The following is a 23,103-nucleotide window of genomic DNA, read 5'->3' as shown; positions in this document are numbered from 1 at the left end:
AGCTTCCTAGAGGTAAGATTGAGAAGGTTTTTGCTGAGGCTGTTTTATTGGCTATGTGTCAGCTCTTGGGAGTAATTTGCATAAAACTTGTCATAGTGTATTTTCAAGGTGTGAAACACTAAATTTTCAACATTTAAGATAGGAACCTTGGTCAACCTGACGTCTGCCTGCCAAGCTTTACCATGCACTGCTTCCCAAGAGCAATCAGCCAGTCGCGAGGTTAAGGTTTTAGGAAGCAGCTGAGTCTACAAAGAGCTTCAGCAACCTGCAATAAGAGGGGTGGCAGTGGGATGTCAAGACCCAGTGGGTGGAGAGGTACAATCCAAGGAGTATGGCTAATAGTACAGTCAGTGGTTTGGAGTGAGCAGACCAAGAGTGAATGTGTTTCCTCATCTTTAAAGTAGAGTTAATGAGAGTACCAGCCCAAAAAGGCAGTTGTGGTAATTGAATGAGTTAAAGCATGTAGCACGCTCAGCACGCTGGTTGACTCATAATGTATTCTCAAGCAATGTGAGCTGTGTTCATCGTCACCACCATTATTATCACCATCTTCATCACCATCATCCTGGCTCTTCCACTGATGCGGGTTGTGACCTGGGGCAAGTTGTGTAACATTTCTAAACCTTGGATTCCTCATCTTTACATTAAAGAAAAAACATAATTATCTTCAAGAATATAGCAAGGATGAAATGAAATGAGGCACATAAAGCATCTAACATGATGCTTGGCAAATAGTAGGCGCTCATTGAGTGTGCGTTATTTCCTGTTGGTTTCCACGGCTTTCCTTTATTGATTGATAGTCAAAACAGGTATTTTGGAAGAACGAATACCAGAGGAAGGAAGACAACAAAGTCTCTGTGATGGGAAAAGTTTACTCAGTGGAAGAGACCCTCACGTTTTTGATGAGAGTTTTTATTTTCATTTTTTTGTGCAGTCCCATCGGACATCTCCCTAAGACCTCAGATGTCCTTGAGTTTACAGTCCCACACATTAAGTAGTTTTCATTACTGAAGAAATCAGAGAGGATTGAAGATTTGGGGACATGGATGTGAGGTTGCCAAATTTTGCAATAAAAATACAGGTGCGCAATATTTTATCTGGCTATCATAAGTGGATGCCAATTTATCTTCTTGTAAACTCAAGCTAGGATTGACTCTTGTTTTGTGACTTTGTGTGATTTATGATATCCACATTCAAGGGCTTCTCGGCAAGAGAGAGAGAGATGCTGCAGAATGTAGGCTCGGCTGGGCGCAGTGGCTCATGCCTGTAATCCCACACTTTGGGAGGCCGAGGTGGGTGGATCACGAGGTCAGGAGTTCGAGACCAGCCTGGCAAAGATGGTGAAACCCCGTCTCTACTAAAATACAAAAATTAGCTGGGCATAGTGGCAGGCGCCCGTAATTCCAGCTACTCAGGAGGCTGAGGCAGGAGAATCGCTTGAACCCGGGAGGCAGAGGTTGCAGTGAGCTGAGATCGTGCTACTGCACTCTAGCCTGGGCAACAGAGCGAAACTCCATCTCAAAAAAAAAAAAAAAAAAAAAAAAAGAACGTAGGCTCAACTTCTCAGGAAGACAGTTATCAAGGGCATCTTCTCCCATGAGTCATGTTGGGTTTAAGTATTATAGAAGCAAAATGGATCCTGGAGGTTAGGTTTTAGTAAGGAGGCCCTGGATTAACTTCCTCAAGGCTTCTCGTCATTATTATTTCCTGTTACTATCAATAGAGCACTACTCATTGTCCCTCACTCCCTGCCGTCCCCTACACCTTCCTTGGCCCTACAATGCCCCTTCTCTCACTACTGAAACACTGCACAGTCTCCACAGCCTAAGGGATGGGGGAGCTACGGCTTCCTAAGGATGATATTATGAGAACACAACACAAACCAGGCCTCCTGGGCTCCATTTTGTTCAACTCATAATATTCAGATGTTATTTTGTTTCTCTTTCCAAACTCCAATGGCATTTCCTAGTGACTTTGCTTTTGAAATGAAAATGCAGGTAGTAGCAGAGCAAAGTATCAAATTAATGACCTTTATCTCAAAACCTGTGTTTTTTGGTAACAAGAAGAGCAGACTTCAGAGAAAGATCAGGTTATGAACTCTCTGTGACATCTCACTCACTGTCCTACCCTGAAACCTTTTTTTTTTCCTGCAGAGTAGGTCTTAAGGTAAGGTGCTGTGTGTGTGTATGTGTATGTGTGTGTGCACGCGCACCCCTGTCTGGAATTTTCATGTACAATCTTTATGCCATTACTAGCTGAGATCATATGGAGTCAGCCCTCATTGCAGAGTTTTAGATCCTGGTCGCTAAGGTCGGGTGGGTGAGGCTTTCTATCTTCCCTGGTTTCAGAGCATACCTGTCTGCCTCCCAGCCTGAGTCAGGGGACAGAAGAGACTGCGGCAGCACATCTCACCCCAAGATATCATGCCCAGCTCCTAAGCCCCTCCCACATCCCTTCCCACTCTGAACTTGTGGCCTGCAGAGCTCCTGGATGGGACCACACTATCTGAGAGGGGCCAGAAGGCTTTGGGGTGACACAGTTTGTCTGCCTTCCTCTCAGCATGACTAACAGCACCTGAACCATGAATGCAGAGACAGAATGAACGGTGGCCCTTCTCCAAGCCCTTGGTCCTCCTTTTACTCATACTCTTTGCCTTCCAGCCTGGGGATCAGGAAAGATTTTTTATTTATTCATTTATTTATATATTTTTTCCAAGACAGAGTCTCCCAGGCTGGAGTGCGGTAGCATGATCTCGGCTCACTGCAACTTCCACCTCCCAGGTTCAAGCAATTCTCCCTGCCTCAGCCTCATGAATAGCTGGGATTATAGGCAACTGCCACCACGCCCAGCTAATTTTTGTATTTTTTAGTAGAGACAGGGTTTCGCCATGTTTGTTAGGCTGGTCTCGAACTCCTGACCTCAGGTGATCTGCCCACCTCAGCCTCCCAAAATGCTGGGATTGCAGGCGTGAGCCACGGTGCCCAGCCGAAAGGGTATTTTTGACCTAATGAGAGAAACCAAAGATTTCTGCACATATGCTCTGCCTTTAAAGATCCTCCCACTTAGTCCTCATCCCTGACAAGGCAGAAAGCTTCGAGAAACACAGGGGCCTTTGCTTCATGTCAGGAGCTGGCCGAAGGGCACTAAGAGTGAAGGGACCATGGTCTACTGAGCTTCTCCCAAAAACCCTGTTTAGCAGAGGAGGAAGTGGGACAAGAGACCTCTAGAAGTTATGAAATCCATCCCCCTACCTTCTGGCTGCCCTGACAATTAACAAACAGTTCCCTCTCCGAGATGATTTCCATTGGAATTAGAACCTGGAATTTCCTCAAATTGTAGTAGACAAGTTGAATTCCTGAACCTGGAATTTCCTCAAATCATCTTGGAGAGGGCCTTTAAAGATTACAAATTAGAAATCAACTGTTTGACATTCTCCTCACTTTTTTTGGATAATGCATGGGACTCCAGAATTCTCTGCCCAAATATTCCCAAGTTTGTCTCCAGACCTAGTGCTGACCTTTTCAAGGTTAGTTCTTCTAAGGGTGACCCAGATGCTGGTGTGTACAACCCAACCTTAAGGGATCAACAAAGAGTGAGTATTATGAGGAAGTTGGATATATGGGCTGAGAAGTCCATATGGGAATGCAAGAGATCTATGCTGATGCAAGAAGGGCTGGAGACAGGAGTGGGAAGAAAAAAGGATGCAGGATGAGGACCAAAGTTGGGGGCTGGCTCTTCCCATGCCACCATGTTCCAGCAAGAGATTCTGACATCCAAGAATTTAAAATTCCAACCTGGACTTCCAGGTTGTTCTGAAGGTATTTTTGTCAAGGTAGGAGGACAGAACATATTGTATTGAATGATTTGTGAGCTTTACTTATAACTTAAAACATTTAGACATCTGGTTTTTAGGCCTCCATTTGCACTCTTGTCAAGGCCTACAATACCCCATGATCTACCCTGCTACCTTCTGGGAGAGAAACCTTCACAGTCCAAATGGCTCAGAGCATGGTCCAGCTGAAACCACATGCTGTACCGCCTCACATCTGTCCCACTCTGCCCTATTTTGGCCTCTAAGAATTGTTAGATCTTACAGGGCACATCCTATGGCCATGTGTTTTGCAACAGCCCTATACTAGTTTTCTGGTCTGTACTGAGGGCATTAAATCAAATATAAGAGTTTTGCCCAACTTTCAGGGACCATTAAACTTAATGCAATTGAATTATGGGCCTTGGAGCCTTGCCTGAAAAAGATGAGGTGGTTGTGCCGGGCGCGGTGTTTCACACCTGCAATCCCAGCACTTTGGGAAGCCGAGGTGGGTGGATCACCTGAGGTCAGGAGTTTGAGACCAGCCTGGCCAACATGGCAAAACCCTGTCTCTACTAAAGGTACAAAAAAATTAGTCAGGCATTATAGCACATGCCTGTAGTCCCAGCTGCTCGGGAGGCTGAGGTGGGAGAATCGCTTGAACCCAAGAGGCAAAGGTTGCAGTGAGCCGAGATGGCGCCACTGCACTCCAGCCTGGGCAACAGAGTGAGACTCCATCTCAAAAAAAAAAAAAAAAAAAAGAAGAGGTTGTTGAAATTTGGCTGACAATCCAACTTTCTTTTTTTTTTTCCATGTCAGATGGGTAATGGGCCTACGTCGTAACAAGGTTTGAGGGAGGCCCACCCATCTCTCACACACAAGCATGAAACCACAGTCTTCACACTTATGAACTACAAAAGGATCATTGACTCTCTTTTTAAGGAGGGGCACGCGCCAGTGAAGGGAAGAAGGGAGCAATGTCAGGCTCAAGGGGCCACTTGAGGCAGTTTGGGGAAGAAGAAGGGCAGGCAGCAGCTGCGGAGAGGGACTTGGAGGGATGAACAGAAGTGTTTGCAGGTATCCTTAGGGAAATTTTACCATATGTTATGAGGAGCTTGCCTCACTTTCCCAAAGAAAATCAGTAAATGCTACCTTACTCAAGATGGCTGATAGAGTTGGATTTGTTCATTTGTTCTGGAAGAGGGTGACCAGGGGATGGAAGCAAGTGCCTAGTCTGGCCCAAAGCTGATCTTCGGGTAACAACAGGAGCTGCAGAAGGGCCCACGTGCATTCAGGCTAACTAATTAAATGGAATGTTGGACACCCATTTCTCTTTCTCCAGAGCTGACCGTGTAAAGGCTTCAAAGTAGATGCCCAAGCATCTGAAAATGAAACAGGGACAGCAGCAGCAGCAGCAGGCTCATTCAGGCCTTCCTGGAAGATGAACTAAGAGACAGGTGAGCTGCATGCCTGGCCTTGCTCTACGAAAGCCTGTTTTTAGATATCTGCTTTGGTTGTTTTTGTTCTCTGTTTTTACAATAAAAGGAGTTTGTGTTTATTCAACAAAATTTGAAGTAGGCCAGGCAAGGTGGCTTATGCCTGTAATCCCAGCACTTTGGGAGGCCGAGGTGGGAGGATAACTTGAGCCCAGGAGCTCGGGACCAGCCTGGGCAATATAGCAAGACAGTGCTTCAAGACTCTGCTTCTTTTTTTTTTTTTTGATACAGAGTCTTGCTCTGTCACCCAGGCTGGAGTGCAGTGGCGTGATCTGGGCTCACCGCAACCTCCACCTCCTGGGTTCAAGTGATTCTTCTGCCTCAGCCTCCTGACTAGCTGGGATTACAGGCACCCGCTACCACGCCCGGCTAATTTTTTTTGGTATTTTTAGTAGAGATGAGCTTTCACCATGTTGGCCAGGCTGGTCTCGAACTCCTGACCTCAGGTGATCTGCTCGTCTTGGCCTTCCAAGTGCTGGGATTACATAGGTGAGCCAACGTGCCCAGGCTTATTATTTTTTTAAAAATGAGAAATGTAGAAAAAGTTAAAAGCAAAAATAAAAATCTCTATAGTGTTACCATCCAGTATAACCAAGTAAACATTCGTCATATTTCCCTCAAGGCTTATCTTCCTCTCTACATAGATAGGGTGTGTGTGTGCGTGTGCGTGTGCGTGCGTGTGCGTGTGTGTGTCAGGGAGAGTAAAAGATAGATATTTTAACATAATTGGATCCTCTTCCTTTAAGCACTGTTTTCAAGGCAGCAGGGTTAATGTGATCTTAAAGTACTAAGATGAGTCATCTTAGAATTATTGAGCAACTTCATGAGATTTGGTAAAAACAAGGTTGACTTTCCTTCATCTTGTCATTAGGAATTACCTACTCTAATAGCCAGCTGCTTTTCTCATGGTCCATGCTCAGCAAGAAGGATAGCAAGATTCAAATCAGAGATGTAAAAGTAAGGAATATAACTAAGGCACTTGCTGTTCACTTGAAGACTTTAAACAGATTTTTACACCTGGGTCTTTTAGTCACAACAGTCCCACTTTGCACTAAGGTTAAAGAGGTAAAAAATCAAGTTGAAGTCAAAGAATTCAAGAATCAAGTTGAAAGGCTGGTCATGGTGGCTCACGCCTGCAATCCCAGCACTTTGGGAGGCCAAAGTGGGCAGATCGCTTGAGTCCAGGAGTTCAAGACCAGCCTGGGCAACATAGTGAGACCCTGTCTCTACAAAAAAAAAAAAAAATTAGCAGGACATGGTGGCACACACCTGCAGTCCCCGCTACTTGTGGGGCTGGGGCAGGAGGATCACTTGAGCCTGGGCATTCCAGGCTGCAGTGAGCTGTGTTCGTGCCACTGCATTCCAGCCTGGGTGACAAAGTGAGACCCTGTCTCAAAAAAAAGAAAAGAATCAACTTGAGGCCAGGTGCAGTGGCACATGGCTGTGGCCCCAGCTACTCAAGAGGCTGAGGTGGGAGGATCACCTGAGCTCAGGGTTCAAGGCCAGCCTGGGAAACATAGCAAGACTGAGTCTCTAATTAAAAAAAAATCAAGTTGAATCATTTGAATCTTCTGGTAAATCCTGTTCTAAACTATATTAGGACTTGATTTTTGTGGTATAAGTAACTTTGCATTTACTTGGGGATTTTTCTCAAAGGTAAATAAGAGATGAGACAGCACTCCCATATTTGAGGAGGGCATATCAGCAGTATATAAGGAGCAACAGAAATTACCTTTTATAATTGAGCAGAGACTGGGAAACCAGACTTATTTTGTCACAGTCCCAAAGAGACAAAAGTGAAATCTCAGCTCTTTTTTTCTTAGTGAGTTTGAGAAACTGTCCTGGGAAGGAACATTTCAGTCAATTTAATAATAAGCCTTCATACCCCTGGGCTTTTGCTTATGCTAATCCTTTGTTTTGTTTTGTTCTGTCACCCAGGCTGGAGTGCAGTGGTGTGATCTCGGTTCACTGCAACCTCCGCCTCCCAGGCTCAAGTGATTACAGGCATGCGCCACCACACCCAGCTAATTTTTTGTATTTTTAGTAGAGATGGGGTTTCGCCATGTTGGCCATGCTGGTCTCCAACTCCTGACCTCAGGTGATCTGCCCGCCTCAGCCTCCCAAAGTGCTGGGATTATACGCATGAGCCATTGCGCCCTGCCACTGCTTATGTGAATCCTAAAACCTAGAAGGTCCCACCCTGCCAGAGGCATTCGCACCAGAGTAAGTAACTCCATCGTGAGTTACTTACTCACGGACTAGGAAAATAAGGCCGGGACTTAGTGGGTTGCATTCCCATAAAGTTAGGTATTCCTAGCCTCTAGATGTTTACAGTTAAGGGCTCAGGTTGTAAATGTTTACTAAACAGACCCAGACTTGGGAGTGTCCTAATATCCCAGTATCTTGAGAACAAAAGAATTTCTAATTTTGCTTTAAAGATAATAATACCGATTCTCACAAAATATAGTAATTAAGAAAATTAATCCTTTATTACAAACCCTTGTAGCAGAGCACATCTCCCCATGATCTTTTTTATCCTGTATATAAACAAGTATTGTACCTAGGGTGGACGTGTTCCTCCTGTTACTTTCAGGAACGCCCTACTCTGTCTATGGAGTAGCTGGTTCTTTCACCACTTACTGTCTTAATAAACTTGCTTTTGCCTTGCCCTGTGGATTCGCCCTGAATTCTTTCTTGCACGAGATCCAAGAACCCTCTCTTGGCATCTGGATCGGGACCCCTTTCCTACAGCAATCCTAATCCTCCACCTTTCTATTTTCTCGGTTTTTTTAATTTTTTGCAGACAGGATGTCACTCTGTCACTCAGGCTTGAGCGCAGTGGCACAATCATGGCTAGTGCAGCCTCGACCTCCTAGGCTTAAGTGATCCTCCCACCTCAGCCTCCCGAGTAACTGGGACTACAGGCACGTGCCACTGTACTCTGCCATCTGCCTGCTTCGGCCTCCCAAAGCGCTGGGATTATAGGCGTGCACCACGACACATACCTAGCCTTCTCCATCTTTCTAAATCAATCTTTACAGCCAGACAGACCATAGGCCACCACTCCAAGAAGCCCTCCAAAATCTTTGCCAGCATGATCTTTATTTAGCATTCATATTGTTCTGCCATGTGTAGCAAAGTGTTCTGCTTGATAACAATGTTTTAAATGATAGGCAAGATATTTACAATGGTTCAAAAACTGAGCAACATAAAGCATTTCCAGTATACTCTCTTGTTCCAACCCTTGCCCCCACATGCCACAAACACTGCTGTCAGTTTCTTGTGTCTTTTCCAAAGTTTCTTCTTGCAAGCATAAATACAAATCTATTATTTCACCGTCTCTATTTTCTTACACAGAAGGTAGCCTGATATACATATAATTTTATACCTTACTCTTTTTTTTTTTTTTTTTTTTTTGAGATGGAATTTGCTCTTTTTGCCCAGGCTGGAGTGCAATGGCACGATCTCAGCTCACTGCAACCTCTGCTTCCTGGGTTCAAGTGATTCTCCTGCCTCAGCCTCCCCAGTAGCTGGGATTACAGGCATGTACCACCACGCCTGGCCAAGTTTTGTATTTGTAGTAGAGATGGTGTTTCACCATGTTGGCCAGGCTGATCTCGAACTCCTGACCTCAGGTAATCCGCCCACCTTGGCTTCCCAAAGTGCTGGGATTACAGGCGTGAGCCAGCATGCCCAGCCACCTTGCTCTTTTCATTTTAACTTATCAATACATCTTGGGAATCTTTCCATATAGGTTTAGAAACAAATTCCTTATTCTGTTTTTAAAGGGTTGTGTTTGCTTGTTTTTGTTTTTTGAGATGGAGTCTCACTCCGTCGCCCAGGCTGGAGAACAGTGGCATGATCTTGGCTCACTGCAACCTCACCTCCCAGGTTCAAGGGATTCTCCCACCTCAGCTTCCCAAGTAGCTGGGACTACAGGTTCATGCCACTGTGACTGGCTAATTTTTGTATTTTTAGTGGAGACAGTTTCACCGTGTTGGCCAGGCTGGTCTTCAACTCCTGACCTCAAGTGACCCACATGCCTCGGTCTCCCAAAGTGCTGGGATTACAGGCATGAGCCACTGTGCCTGGCTAAAGCGTTTTAAAACTTAAAGAATCTTATTACAAATTGTCTTCTAATGTTTTTAACCAGTTCTGCTAATGATGGACGTTTGCATTGTTTGCAATCTTTTGCTACATCGACGATGCCTTGTAGTCATATGTCAATTTGCATTGTGCATGTACATATCTGGATAAATTTCCAAAAGCAGGAGGGCTGGGTCAGACTATATAATTCTGTAATGTTGATAGAGGGAACCAAACTGTTTTCCACAGGAGTTCTAGCTGTTTATACTCCCAGCAAAAATACACAAGAAACCTGTTTCTCCACAGCCTTGCCAAAAGAGAGGAAAAGAGAGAGCAAAGATTTAAGAAGTGGTGGCTCAGCCTCAAAAACAAAAGGAGGCTGGGTGCGGTGGCTCACGCCTTTAATCCCAGCAGTTTGGGAGGCAGAGGAGGGAGGATTGCTTGGGCCCAGGAGTTCAAGGCCAGCCTGGGCAACATGGCAAGACCCCGTCTCTACAGAAAAAATACAAAAAAATTGGCCGGGCATGATGGCACACACCTGTAGTCCCAGCTATGCAGGAGGCCGAGGTGGGAGGATCACTTGAGCCCAGGAGGTCAAGGCTGCAGTGAGCCATGTTTGAAACACTGCATTCCAGCTTGGGTGGCAAAGTGAGACCCTGTCTCAAAAAAAGAAAAAGAGAAAAAGAGGAAAACTAGATGAAGACTGGAAATAGCACACACAGTGTTGGAGCTGACATCTTCCCTGAGGTTCAACCAGCCTCTCCAAGAGATGTCTAAAACCTCTGTTAACACCAACTGAATAGGCCTAACGGAACTCGCTGAAACCAGACCCTGGTCTTGGTTTTTCATTTCCTGCCAATGGAACCACCATTTTCTCACATTTAAAACCTTGTAGAAGAGGGTGGGGGCAGGTAGACTTTCAGTTTTTACTTCACAAACTCTAAATATTTATGCTTTATTTTATTACAGGAAGCATATATTTCTCTTAGAATTGAAAACCCATAATAATATACTGCAAAAACTTGAAAGTCTAGTCATTTTTCTTTTAGTTTTCATTTATCCATTCAAACATTTTCTATTGTGTGAGCTATTTGTTTTTATTTCTGTTTTTTGTTTTTTTTTTCTGACAGGTGCCTAGGAGAATAGTTTCTAAATAATGTAGCTTTATAGGGAAATTATTTAAAAAAACATTAATTTCACTTTTTTTTTTTTTTTGAGAGAGATAGGTTCTCACTCAGTCACCCAAGCTGGAGTGCAGTGGTAAGATCATAGCTCACTGCAGCCTCCAACTCCTAGGCTCATGTGATCCTCCTGCCTCAGCCTCCTGAGTGGCTGGGACTAAAGATGCACACCACCACACCCAGCTAATTAAAAAATTTTTTTTGTAGAAACAAGGGTCTGTCTCACTATGTTGCCCAGGCTGGTCTTGAACTCCAGGCTGGTCTTTTTTTTTTTTTTTGGATACAGAGTCTCACTCTGTCTCCCAGGCTGGAGTGCAGTGGCGCAATCTCGGCTCGCTGCAAGCTCCGCCCCCCGGGTTCATGCCATTCTCCTGCCTCAGCCTCCTAAGTAACTGGGACTACAGGCACCCGCCACCATGCCCGGCTAATTTTTTTCTATTTTTAGTAGAGACGGGGTTTCACCGTGTTAGCCAGGATGGTCTCGATCTCCTGATCTCGTGACCTGCCCTCCTCAGCCTCCCAAAGTGCTGGGATTACAGGCGTGAGCCACCGTGCCCGGCCTTTCCAGGCTGGTCTTGAACTCCTTGCTTCAAGAAATTTTCCCACCTCTGCCTCCCAAAATGCTGAGATTACAGGCTAATTTCGCTACTTTATAAATTATTTCTAAGCATCACCCCCTGCCACCACTCTCACACCCACTCGCAGTTTTTAAACTGAAAAGAAACTGGAATGTTTACATAATCATTATTGGAGCTGGGACACTTTTTTTTTTTTTTTTTGAGATGAGTCTCGCTCTGTCGCCCAGGCTGGAGTGCGGTGGCGTGATCTCAGCTCACTGCAAGCTCCGCCTCCCGGGTTCATGCCATTCTCCTGCCTCAGCCTCCCGAGTAGCTGGGACTACAGGCGCCCGCCACCACGCCCGGCTAATTTTTTGTATTTTTAGTAGAGACAGGGTTTCACCAAGTTAGATCAGGATGGTCTCGATCTCCTGACCTTGTGATCCGCCCGCCTCGGCCTCCCAAAGTGCTGGGATTACAGGTGTGAGCCATCGTGCCCGGCCGGAGCTGGGACACTTTTTAAAGGGAATTTATATAGCTAGGATTTGTGACAGTTGTGTGATTTTTTATGTGGTGTCATGCACTTTTTAATTCACTGAGGTCTCTTTTATAATAAAAATGCATATTTATATTTACTTTATAAAATTTGGAGCAAAACTGTACTACTTTAAATTATGGAAGCTTATAATTGTCATAGCTGTTTTTAGAATCACATTCTTGGTCCAACTTATAATCCATTTGTTATCAAGTCCTTATTGAAGCATTCCTCCTATGGGAAACTGTCATCAACTTTATCATGTTTGGCTCTATTTCGGGATTTCCAGGAATTCAATATAATAAAAGAGAGGGGCCATCTCCTTGTGCCGTTGACCTTTGTACATTCACCTTTCCACAGATACAGACATTGTATAGAAATGCACCTGAGCCATCTTTCCTACATGGCATCAGGACAATGGGCCAGGCAACAAAGGAACCTTTTGAGCTATTTCTTGGCGGTGCTGCCTGCCAGTCCATAGCTCAGGTCCATCTGTGCTACCAGCTCTGTCAAAATACAGTATTTACTCAATTACATTCATACTGGGTTCCATTTAGCCTTGTCGCTTTTTCAAAATTAGTGAAACATGGAGAAAATATAAGTGCAAACACTAGTAAAAGGGAGTGTAGTAAAACAATTGAGACAAAGAAGGGAATCATTAGGTGTGGAGAAGGTAGTGAATATTTAGCCTCAATAATGACAGCTCATACCGAGACATTGCTACGCATCACTCATCATTGCTATTACTTTATATGATTTAATTCATATTCTTACAACACTATGTGAGAAATAAATGATGAAGTTACTATTATTATCTCTGTCTTTACAGATAAAAAAAAAATCATGATTTATAGAGGTAAATAGCCTGACCCAAATCGTAAAGCTGCCTATTGGACTTCAGGTGGTCAACTTTGCTCAGCTAGGATGGAGATGCTCAGATTTTAAAAACATCTATGCATGCTGGAATTATAGCTTAAGACTATGTCTAGGGGACAGCACACAATCAGGTATTTTATGCTACATTTTAGATCTCTGAAAATAGAAACCTGTGCTTAAAGCACACAGATTTGTTTTTGAACTTTATATATCTGACATTGGTGTGTGTTTTGGGAACGTGTTCTATATGAAGGTAGAACTCTCTTGCATTGTTGTATGTTTTGGATGTACATGTGAAGATGTGAATCCTATGAGGACTGGGAACTTGTCTTCTACTTCTCCAGCACCTACAACAGTGCTCAGTAAAGGTTGGTTGTGGTGGTGAGTGATAACAGTAGTCAGTTGGAAACCATGCTGCCATCATGCTGAACACCAAGAAACACTCTATTCAATCTCCCCAAGTGTTTGTAACAATATATTGAAAAACATGTCATCTCTCTGAGCATGGTGGCTCACACCTGTAATTCCAGCACTTTGGGAGGCCGAGGAGGGAGGATCGCTTGAGCCCAGGAGCTTGAGACCAGCCTGGGCAATATAGCAAGACCCAGTCCTACAAAAAAAGAAAAAAAAAATTAGCCAGCCATATTGGCACCGCGTGTAGTTCTGGCTACTTGAGAGGCAGAGGCAGGAGGATTGCTTGAGATATGTGTTCACACCACTGGAGTCCAGCCTGAGTGACAGAGTGAGACCCTGTGTCAAAAAAAAAAAAAAAAAGAAAAAAATGTCATCTTAAATACACACACACACCACACACATCTATGTGTTTACACAAATATTTAAAGGCATGTAATCAAAAACACATTTATAAGTACATGATAATAAAGGAAAAATGATGTCACATCTCAAGTATGTAAACACATTTACAGGCATAATGATGATAAAGGGGAAATGATGATGATCATTACAAAGGCCGTACATTTTTTTCCGTTGAAGAGGTGAACGGAATTACCCTCCTGGACTCACTAAGTGTAGAAATCGAGGCAGCAGACAGGCACAGTCAGCAAACTGCTGCATGCCCTAAATTTGGAGTGTCTATCCTGTCTTCCTTCCCCAGAGACTCTGTCCCCATCTGCCATCTCTTTTTAATGGGGCAGTAAGCTTTAGGACATCACTCCTCTCACAGCATTTGCTTGGAATGTGACTGGACAGGCACCTGGTCCCAGCAGAGCCTTCCTTGTCAGTGACCTATGACCTGGGTGGCGTGATTTAAAAGGTTGAGCTGGGTGAGTCAGATTCTTTCTTTTTTTTTCTCCGTCCCTTTCTCCCTATGGAACTTGAATCAAAAGTCTAGAGGGCAGTTTCCAGTGAGCCGTGGGCAACATTGTAAAAAACGTTATTCTAGGGCCCAAGTCAGATCATGACAGGCTACAGGCACTTTGCAAGCTGAAATCGGGGAAGAGGAACAACTGTGAGTTAAGTGGGAGAAGCTTCAAGAGACAGACAAGAAAAGAACATCCAACCACGCAGAGATGCACAGCCCTGCCTTCTTTTGTCTTGTTTTTCCTGGGCTCCTGGGCATGTATACTTTAAAAAAAAATTTCTTTCTGGCCTAGTGAAGTGGCTCACGCCTGTAATCCCAGCACTTTGGGAGGCTGAGGCACTTGGATCACTTGAGGCCAGGAGTTCGAGACCAGCCTGGCCAACATGGCAAAACCCCATCTCTACTAAAAATTCAAAAATTAGCTAGGTGTGGTGGCACGTGCCTATGGTCCCAGCTACTCGGCAGGCTGAGGCACGAGAATCGCTTGAACCTGGGAGGCAGAGGTTGCAGTGAGCCAAGGTCGTGCCAGTGCACTCCAGCCTGGGTGACAGAGTGAGACTCTGTCTCAAACAAAAACAAAAACAAAAACAAAAAAATAAAGCAAAGGCCAGGCATGGTAGCTCACGCCTATAATCCCAGCACTTTGTGAGGGTGCAGCGGCCGGATCACTGGAGATCAGGAGTTCGAGACCAGCCTGGCCAACATGATGAAACCCTGTCTCTACTAAAAATACAAAAATTAGCCAGGTGTGGTGACGTGCACCTGTAATCCCAGCTACTTGGGAGGCTGAGGCAGGAGAATTGCTTGAACCTGGGAGGCGGAGGTTGTAGTGAACCGAGATCACAACACGGCACTCCAGTTTGGGCAGCCGAGTGAGACTCCGTCTCAAAAAATATATATATATATTTTCTTTAAAGTAACCCATGTGCTCTTCTGATCCTTGTTAGTAAAAGAGACTAAATTGGAGCAACAGATAAAGGGAGAAAAAAGTTTCTCTTGGCCAGGTGTGGTCGCTCACCTGTAATTCCAGCAATTTGGGAGGCTGAGGCAGGAGGACAGCTTGAGGCCGGGAGTTTAAGGCAGCAGTGAGCTGTCATCATGCCACCATACTCCAGCCTGGGCAACAGAGCAAGATGTCATCTCAAAATAAATGAATGAATGAATAAATAAATGAATAAATAAATAAGTCTCTGCCAGTGGAGGATATAAACACACACACACACACACACACACACACACACACACACACACAAACACAGGAGAACCATATAAGTACAGCAGTTCAAGACCATGAAAGATAGTGGCAAACAGTCATTTCATCTGACAGTCCCCAAGGACCTTGGTTCGTGCAATCCTGTGCAATAATCAATATTTACGGTAATGACCTTGAGTCTTAAAGCAAAAGCTGCTTGACATTCAATGTATTTTCAGAAGTCAATGAAATGTGTAGTTTCATTCAGAAAAAACTTTTCTTAAAGTTAAAAAAAAAGTCTTGGTATCTAAAAATGACAAGATTTGGCTGGGTGTAGTGGTTTATGCCTTTAATCCCAGCACTTTGGGAGGCTGAGGCTGGAGGACTGCTTTAGCCCAGGAGTTCGAGACCAGCCTGGGTAACATGGTGAGACTCTGTCTCTACAAAAAATAAAAAAATTAGCCGAGCTATAGGTAGTGTGTACCTATGGTCCCAGCTACTTGGGAGGCTGAGGCGGGAGGATCCCTTGAGCCTGGCACAGTGATCCCTGTTTGTGCCACTGCACTCCAGCCTGGGAGACACAGTGTGGTGCTGTCAAACAAACAAACAAAAAAACAAAAAAAAAAAAAAAAGAAAGAAAGAAAAGAAAGAAAAAGAAAAAAGGAAAAAAGGCAAGGTTCATGCAGAGATTTGTTATTTTTTACTTTTTGAAATGCACATATTTATTGATCCATGCCTTGCCTTGTTGTAGCAAAGAGCTCGGATGACTTATAAGAATACACAGAATCCAACAGGAAAGTAAACATTGACAGTGAGTGGGGAAAAGAAAGAACATCAAGGTATGGACAGGAGATTTAGTTATCTGCAAAGCTCATTTCCATGGACTTCCTCATTCCTTGCTAGATCATGGACCACCATAACTAGTATTAATCATTGTTTCAACTCCAAATTTTTTAGATTTGGAGAAAGATCAAGGTTTATCTTCTGAATGTAAAAATCAAATTGAAACTGGAAGAAAAGAAAATATTGATTTAAATCAGAGAAAATATAATAATAAATCTACACAAACATGCTTTTAATAAGCTGCTAATTTAAGCATATATTTAAATCATTTCTATTCCTTTACTTCAGTAAAATAATTCTTAAGGCAAAATAATTTTATTTATTTATTTATTTTTTGAGACAGAGTCTCCCTCTGTCACCCAGGCTGGAGTGCAATGACACTGTCTCGGTTCACTGCAACCTCTGCCTCCTGGGTTCAAGTGAGTCTTCTGCCCCAGCCTCCTGAGTAGCTGGGATTACAGGCACCTGCCACCACGCCCGGTTACTTTTTTGTATTTTTGGTAGAGATGGGGTTTCACCATGCTGGCCAGGCTGGTCTCGAATTCCTGACCTCAGGTGATCCACCTGCCTCGACCTCCCAAAGTGCTGGGATTACAGGTGTGAGCCACCGTGCCTGGCCTTAATTTATCTTAATCAGAAGTAGCATCATGTTACATTATACAACTGGTGAAATTCTCTTCAACATCCTTTTTATAAACCAATATCAACATACTAGGGGGAAAAAGTGTTTAGAGTTAAACTTACTATGTAAATGTAATTTTTATATTCCATTAAAAAGCAACAATTTTTCTGGGAGCTCTGGTTTGGAAAGGCTCACGGGGTTTTAATAAGTGTGTTCCTATTCATTTTGGGCCTGCATTAGGGACAATTTCTTCTGATGGACATTTCTATTACACAATCACTGCTTAAAAGGTAATAGTGTAGGCTTCAGAGCCAGACAAATGTATGTATTTGATGCAGGATAGCTGAGTAATAGCTTGGTCAAATTACTTTAAGTCTTCTCAACTTAGTTTCTTAACTGCAAATGGAGCTAACAGGGTCGTATGGAAGATTACATAAGATATTGCACATTAAGCACTTAGCTCAGTAGCTAATAGCTAGTGAACCTAATACATGATGTATGTTATGATAAAAATAGTGATTGTAGAGGACATTTCACACTGATATGATACAAGTCTCTCTTTCATTAGTGTCTTGTTAAAGGTTTCTAATTTTCCCATTGACAAATTTTCTTTTTTTTTTGGAGATGGAGTCTCGCTCTGCCACCCAGGCTGGAGTGCGGTGGCAGGATCTCGGCTCACTGCAACCTCCGCCTCCCGGGTTCAAACAATTCTCCTGTCTCAGCCTCTACTATAGCTGGGACTACAGGTGCAGGATACCATGCCTGGCTAACTTTTGTATTTTTAGTAGAGACGGGGTTTCACCATATTGGTCAGGCTGGTCTCAAACTCCTGACCTCGGGTGATCCACCTGCCTTGGCCTCCCAAAGTCCTGGGATTACAGGTGTGAGCCACTGTGCCCAGCCAAATTTTCTTTTCTTTTCTTTTCTTTTTTTGAGACGGAATCTCACTCTTTTTGCCCAGGCTGGCCCGCACTGGCCTGATATCGGCTCACTGCAATCTCCGCCTCCGGGGTTCAAGAGATTCTCCTGCCTCAGCCTATCGAGTAGCTGGGATTACAGGTGCCTGCCACCACAGCCAGCTAATTTTTTTTTGTATTTTTAGTAGAGACAGGGTTTCACCACGTTTGGCCAGGCTGCTCTTCAACTCCTGACTTCAGGGGATCTACCTGCCTCAGCCTCCCAAAGTGGTGGGATTACAGGCGTGAGCCACCGCACCAGCCCCACATTAATTAACTTTAGTGTTGTGAGTGCATTCTGAATGATTTTTTATGGTATTGACAGGGAAACTAGTTTTATTGCTCGATATTATTTTCTTGCTGCTTTCCAAAATGCATAAACAATGATTTAGTTCACTGATAGATTTATACAGAAAATTTTACTTTGTATTCATTTTGATTTTTTTATTTGTTCCTTTTCATTCAGCCCCAGAAAAAATGCAATTAATCATGCCAAGGTATGTACAAAGCCTTATCTGACTAGCTCCATCATGTGTCTAGAATGAGTTTTACAATTTTAAAAGTTGCTTCCACTTCACTGCTACTATGGTCTTGAATAAGAATAAATATCTGGCTGGGCTCAGTGGCTGAAGTCTATAATCCCAGCACTTTAGGGGGCTGAGGCAGGCAGATCATTTGAGGTCAGGACTTTGAGAGACCAGCCTGGCCAACATGGCGAAAACTCATCTCTACTAAAAATACAAAAATTAACCAGGTGTGGTGGTGGGCGCCTGTATTCCTAGCTACTCTGGAGGCTGAGGCAGGAGAATCACTTGAACCCAGGAGGCAAGAGGTTGCAGTGAGCCGAGATAGAGCCACTGCACTCCAGTGTAGGTGACAGAGCGTCTCAAAAAAAGAAAGAAGGCCGGGCACGGTGGCTCACACCTGTAATCCCAGCACTTTGGGAGGCCGAGGTGGGTGGATCACGAGGTCAGCAGTTCAAGACAAGCCTGGCCAAGATGGTGAAACCCCATCTCTACTAAAAATACAAAAATTAGCTGGGTGTGGTGGCGGGTGCCTGTCATTCCAGCTACTTGGGAGACTGAAGCAGAGAATAGCTTGAACCCGGAAGGCAGAGGTTGCAGTGAGCCGAGATTGCACCACCGCACTCCAGCGTGGGTGACAGAGCAAGACTCCGTCTCAAAAAAAAGAAAGAAAGAAAGAATAAATATTTGGCAATATATTACTGAATCCTCTGAAAAACAGATGGAAATCAGAATTGGGAAAATGTTCCTTTTTTTTTTTTTGAGACGGAGTCTCGCTCTGTCGCCTAGGCTGGAGTGCAGTGGTGTGATCTTGGCTCATTGCAAGCTCCGTCTCCTGGGTTCACGCCATTCTCCTGCCTCAGCCTCCCGAGTAGCTGGGACTACAGTCACCCGCCACCACGCCTGGCTAATTTTTTGTATTTTTTTTTTTAGTAGAGACGGGGTTTCACCATGTTACCCAGGATGGTCTTGATCTCCTGACCTCGTGATGCACCCGCCTCGGCCTCCCAAAGTGCTGGGATTACAGGCGTGAGCCACCACGCCCGGCAAAAACTGCTTTTATATATATATGACTTTATAATAATCTCATGCTCATATATATTATAAAATGATATATACTCATATATAAATCATATGTACATATAAAATCTTATATTATAAAAAATGAACACAAGCATACATCTTCATCAAAGTCCTGCCTACTACAGTTAGGTGTACCTCTTGAAACTTGAAAGAGATTCTAGATTATTAGGGCAATAAAAGTAAATGCTAAAACATTTTTTTAAAAAATCAGAAATGATGATATAATGGACTAATAGTCTCAAGGTAGTTTTTGATAAATCCAAGACTGATCAATTGTCAGTCGACTGTCAATGGCTTATTAAGAGATTTTCAGTGTTTCATTGTATACCTGGGCTAATCTTGGGAAAAAAACTATGCCTTTGTCTGTACATCTCAAAGCCCATGTCAATCTGACTACTAATGAGGGTTGACCATGGATGGGATGGTGTCTTAGGTAGTGTTTCTTGTGTTACTGGTAAGCTGACACTTCCGTCTTGGTAACCTCTGTTCATACACTCCTAAAATTCCTGATAGGTTTTGTTGTTGTTGTTGTTGTTTTGAGACAGGGCTTCACTCTGTTGCCCAGGCTGGAGTGCAGTGGCACGATCATAGCTCACTACAGCCTCGAATTCCTGGCCTCACATGATCTTCCTGCCTCAGCCTCCCAAGTAGCTGGGACCACAGGCATGCACTATAATGCCCAGCTAATTTTTATTATTATAATTTGTTGATAGAGACAGAGTCTTGCTATGATGCCCAGGCTGGTCTTGAATGCCTGGCTTCAAGCAATCCTACCATCTTGGCCTCCTAAAGCGCTAGCACTGTAGGCATGAGCCACTGAGCTTGGCTGACCTAATAATATTCTGAAGCTGATATTCCCCTATGAGATATGGAGTCAGACTTATCTGAGACTTTATCATGTCTGTGTGTACCTAGGCAATGCCTAGTACAGATGGCATGCTGTTTTCTTTCCAATTCATACTACATAACTATGTCAGATGAATTTCCTGCCATAAACTATAGCTCCAAATATGGCAGTTCCTTGCACAAAACTACTGTCGCATTTCATTATGCTTGCTTCTTTCCTGTATTTATTCTTTCTAAAAATTTATCGTTTGTTTTCCCCATCCTAAAATTGTAAGCTCAGTGAGGGCAGGGACCAGTTGTAACTCCACTGTTTACCTGTGATGTCTCATAACACACATTCGATTATATTGTTGCCAAACTATGTAAATGATTACTACAAGAATTTGGACAATATGATTTTCTTTCAACTTTTAAAAGTGAGATATAATGAACGTACCATAAGACTCACCCATTTAAAAAGCATAACACAGTGGTTTTTAGTATATTCATAAACTTGTACAATCATCACCACTGATTCCAGAATATTTTCATCACTTCAATAGGAAAATGCATACCTGTTAGCAATTATTTCCATTTCCCCTCTCCCCCAGCCCCTAGCAAACCACTAACCTACTTTTTATCTCTATAGATTTCCCTATCCTCAACTTTCATTTAAATGGAATTATATATGTGGTCTTTTGCTCCTGGCTTAACACGATATTTTCGAGATTCATCCATGTTGTAACATTTTGTTTACCCTTTTAGACAAGATAATGTTTAATACCCTTTCTAACTCTATGCTCAGATAGTCAAGTGAAGAGCTACAACCAAATTTCTTTTTCCTTTCTTCCTTTCTTCTCTCTCTCTCTCTTTCTTTCTTTCCTTCTTTTTTTTGGACAGAATCTTGCTCTGTCGCCCAGGCTGGAGTGGAGTGGCACGATCCTGGCTCACTGCGACCTCCGCCTCCCCTGTTCAAGCGATTCTCGTGCCTCAGCCTCCCGAGTAGCTGAGATTACAGGCATGTATAACCATGCCGGGCTAATTTTTGTATTTTTAGTAGAGAAGGGGTTTCACCATGTTGGTGGCCAGGCTGGTCTCAAACTCCTGACCTCAGATGATCAACCAACCTCAGCCTCCCAAAGTGCTGGGATTGTAGGCGTGAGCCACAGCGCCCTGCCTCAACCAAATTTCAGAAAGTATCATAATATCATTATGCTTCATAGTTTCTCTATGCCCTGAAGTTTACCAATTTTATCTTCTACAGATCCCAGGAAGGCAGCCTGTTAAGACTCACCAAATTTACTTCCTCAGCCTCCAGAACAATAAAATCAAACTCCCTACCTTGATTTTGAGATTCTGCTTCCCCCCACCCCGCCCCACCCCAATCTTCTCCTTGGATATTCGACAGTCTGGAATAATGCATTTTTACAGTTCTGATTGTTTTCAGCAGATGTGTTGGCTGAGGTTGGATGGGGTTTCTTCCCACCTATCTCTCCTCTCTCCTGCCCTCTGCCCACTGCACGTGCAACAACTTTTCTGTCATCAAAACGTGCAAAAAAGAAACAAAAAAGAAAGAAAGGAAAGAGAAAGAAAAGAAAAACAGAAAAAAGAAAAGAAAAAGCAGCCGGAAGTCTTCCTTTGTTTTCCAAGGAAATTCAGGTAAAAGGAGGGGTGGGGAAATGATATTTTTGACTTTGCTCACAATCCAGACGTAGGAAAGAAAAAGGATTTCCTTTGGGCTGCTGCCACGACTCTGATGTTTTATGCTGATAAAATATTTCCTTCTTAAAAAAAAGTTCTGGGAAAATCATGCCCCTTCAACTTGGAAGCGAAACCCACCCTAACTTTCGTCTTAAAACGCAGCGAAGTGAAAGGTTTGCTCCTCTTTCACGAGGGTTTTCTTCCTTACAGTTCGGGTCTTGCTACCAGGAGCGAGCTGGGTCCGCAGCGTTCTTCGGTGGCTGGCGCGGGAGGAGGACTACAGGATCCAGAGATCTTTGGAAACTCCAGCAGCTCCAAGCTTGTTGGCTACTACGGTTTCCCTGAGGAGTGACGCTACGAAAACAAACCCTGATTGGTCAGGCCTGAGCTGAGTTCTCCATTTATGGACAGATTGCCCGGCCCGAGCCGAGACTCAGCCAGAGGAGTACGGATTAAGTGGCCGAAGAAAGAGGAGCGAGGCAGGGGAGCGAGGCGGACGCTCCGAGCGCATCGGACTCACCTGGGCCGGCGGCGAGCGGCGAGTACGAGTGGACTCTTGCCCTCCGCAGCATGCGCCCCGCCTGCTAAGTCGCCGCCGTCTCGCCCTCACCTAGCGCCGCCGATCCCGCCTGGATGGAGTCCCCCCTGGGTTCCCATTGGCTCCTGTGAGTGCTTGGGTGTCGGGAGCCTGTTTTTGGCGAGGGGAACCAACTTTTGAAGTTCGCCCAGGAGACTGCGTTCCAGCCCCAGCTCCCCGGCAGCGGGACCCGGCGAAGGCGCGACCGCGGCGCGAGTCACCATGGTGAGTTGGCCGCGCCGCGTCCTAGGACGCCGGACCCGGGGACGGGGCAGGAAACCCCGGCGTGGTGCACCCACCTTGGGCGCGCTGCCTGGGCCAGGGGTGGAGAAGGTGGACGCGGGAGCCGGCACGTCGCGAGCTCTGATTTCCTGCCGCTTTCCGTAAACCCGGGCCGGGGGAGAGCGAGCGAGGGGCCAAGGAAAACTTTATTCCAAGTCGCCTTCTGCGTCGCGAAACTTTCTGTGGCCGGGTTGCTATGGCTGCCAGCTGTCGGAAGCCAGGGTGTGGGCGCATCGGCTGCGAGGGGCACGGCGCGGGAGGGGGTCCCCTCCTCCTGCTGGGACGTGGGGGGCGCAGTCGGCAGGGGAGGTGCTCGGAGACTCGCGCCGCAGCCGCTGGCGGCGTCCCCTGCCCTCCCCGCGGCCGTGCCCGCCCCGCCCCGGGCACCCTCGCGCCGACTCCCTCTCCTCCCCGCCGCCGCTCTGCCGCCCGGCAGCGCCCGCAGCTGTCCCGCCTGGCAGCGGCACGCGGGCGGGGGCGGTCCCTGGCCTGCCCTGGCGAGGGGCGGCGCGGGCCGCACAAAGGCAGGCGGGGGCGCCAGGTAGGGCGAGCACCTGGCCGCCGGCGGGCTGTCAAGAGCCGGGGAGACTTGGGCGCGGGCGGCAGCCACGCCGCCCCGGACCTGTGTCGGGCGCCGT

The 23,103-nt window shown here is 45.1% G+C and overlaps 1 protein-coding gene and 1 pseudogene across 2 annotated transcripts in view; one reads left to right on the top strand and one right to left on the bottom strand.

Annotated features, from left to right (window-relative positions):
- Positions 1–4,621: 4,621 nt before the first annotated feature.
- Positions 4,622–4,731, bottom strand: LOC112437360 (small nucleolar RNA U13; annotated as a pseudogene).
- A 15,869-nt stretch (positions 4,732–20,600) lies between these two features.
- MYO1E (myosin IE) overlaps positions 20,601–23,103 on the top strand; it is a 237,249-nt gene continuing 234,746 nt past the window's right edge. The window contains exon 1 of one of the 2 annotated variants that reach the window (XR_010109926.1): positions 20,601–22,408. Coding sequence is in view for 1 of the 2 variants with exons in the window: in XM_003827902.7 (XP_003827950.1) it covers positions 22,406–22,408 (3 nt within the window). In the remaining variant the exon portion in view is untranslated. The remainder of the gene's footprint in view (positions 22,409–23,103) is intronic. The other variant, XM_003827902.7, reaches the window with a different exon arrangement.

Source organism: Pan paniscus, chromosome 16 (genome assembly GCF_029289425.2).
Source record: "Pan paniscus chromosome 16, NHGRI_mPanPan1-v2.0_pri, whole genome shotgun sequence".
Classification (NCBI taxonomy): Eukaryota; Metazoa; Chordata; class Mammalia; order Primates; family Hominidae; genus Pan; species Pan paniscus.
This window is presented reverse-complemented; position numbering and strand designations above follow the sequence as displayed.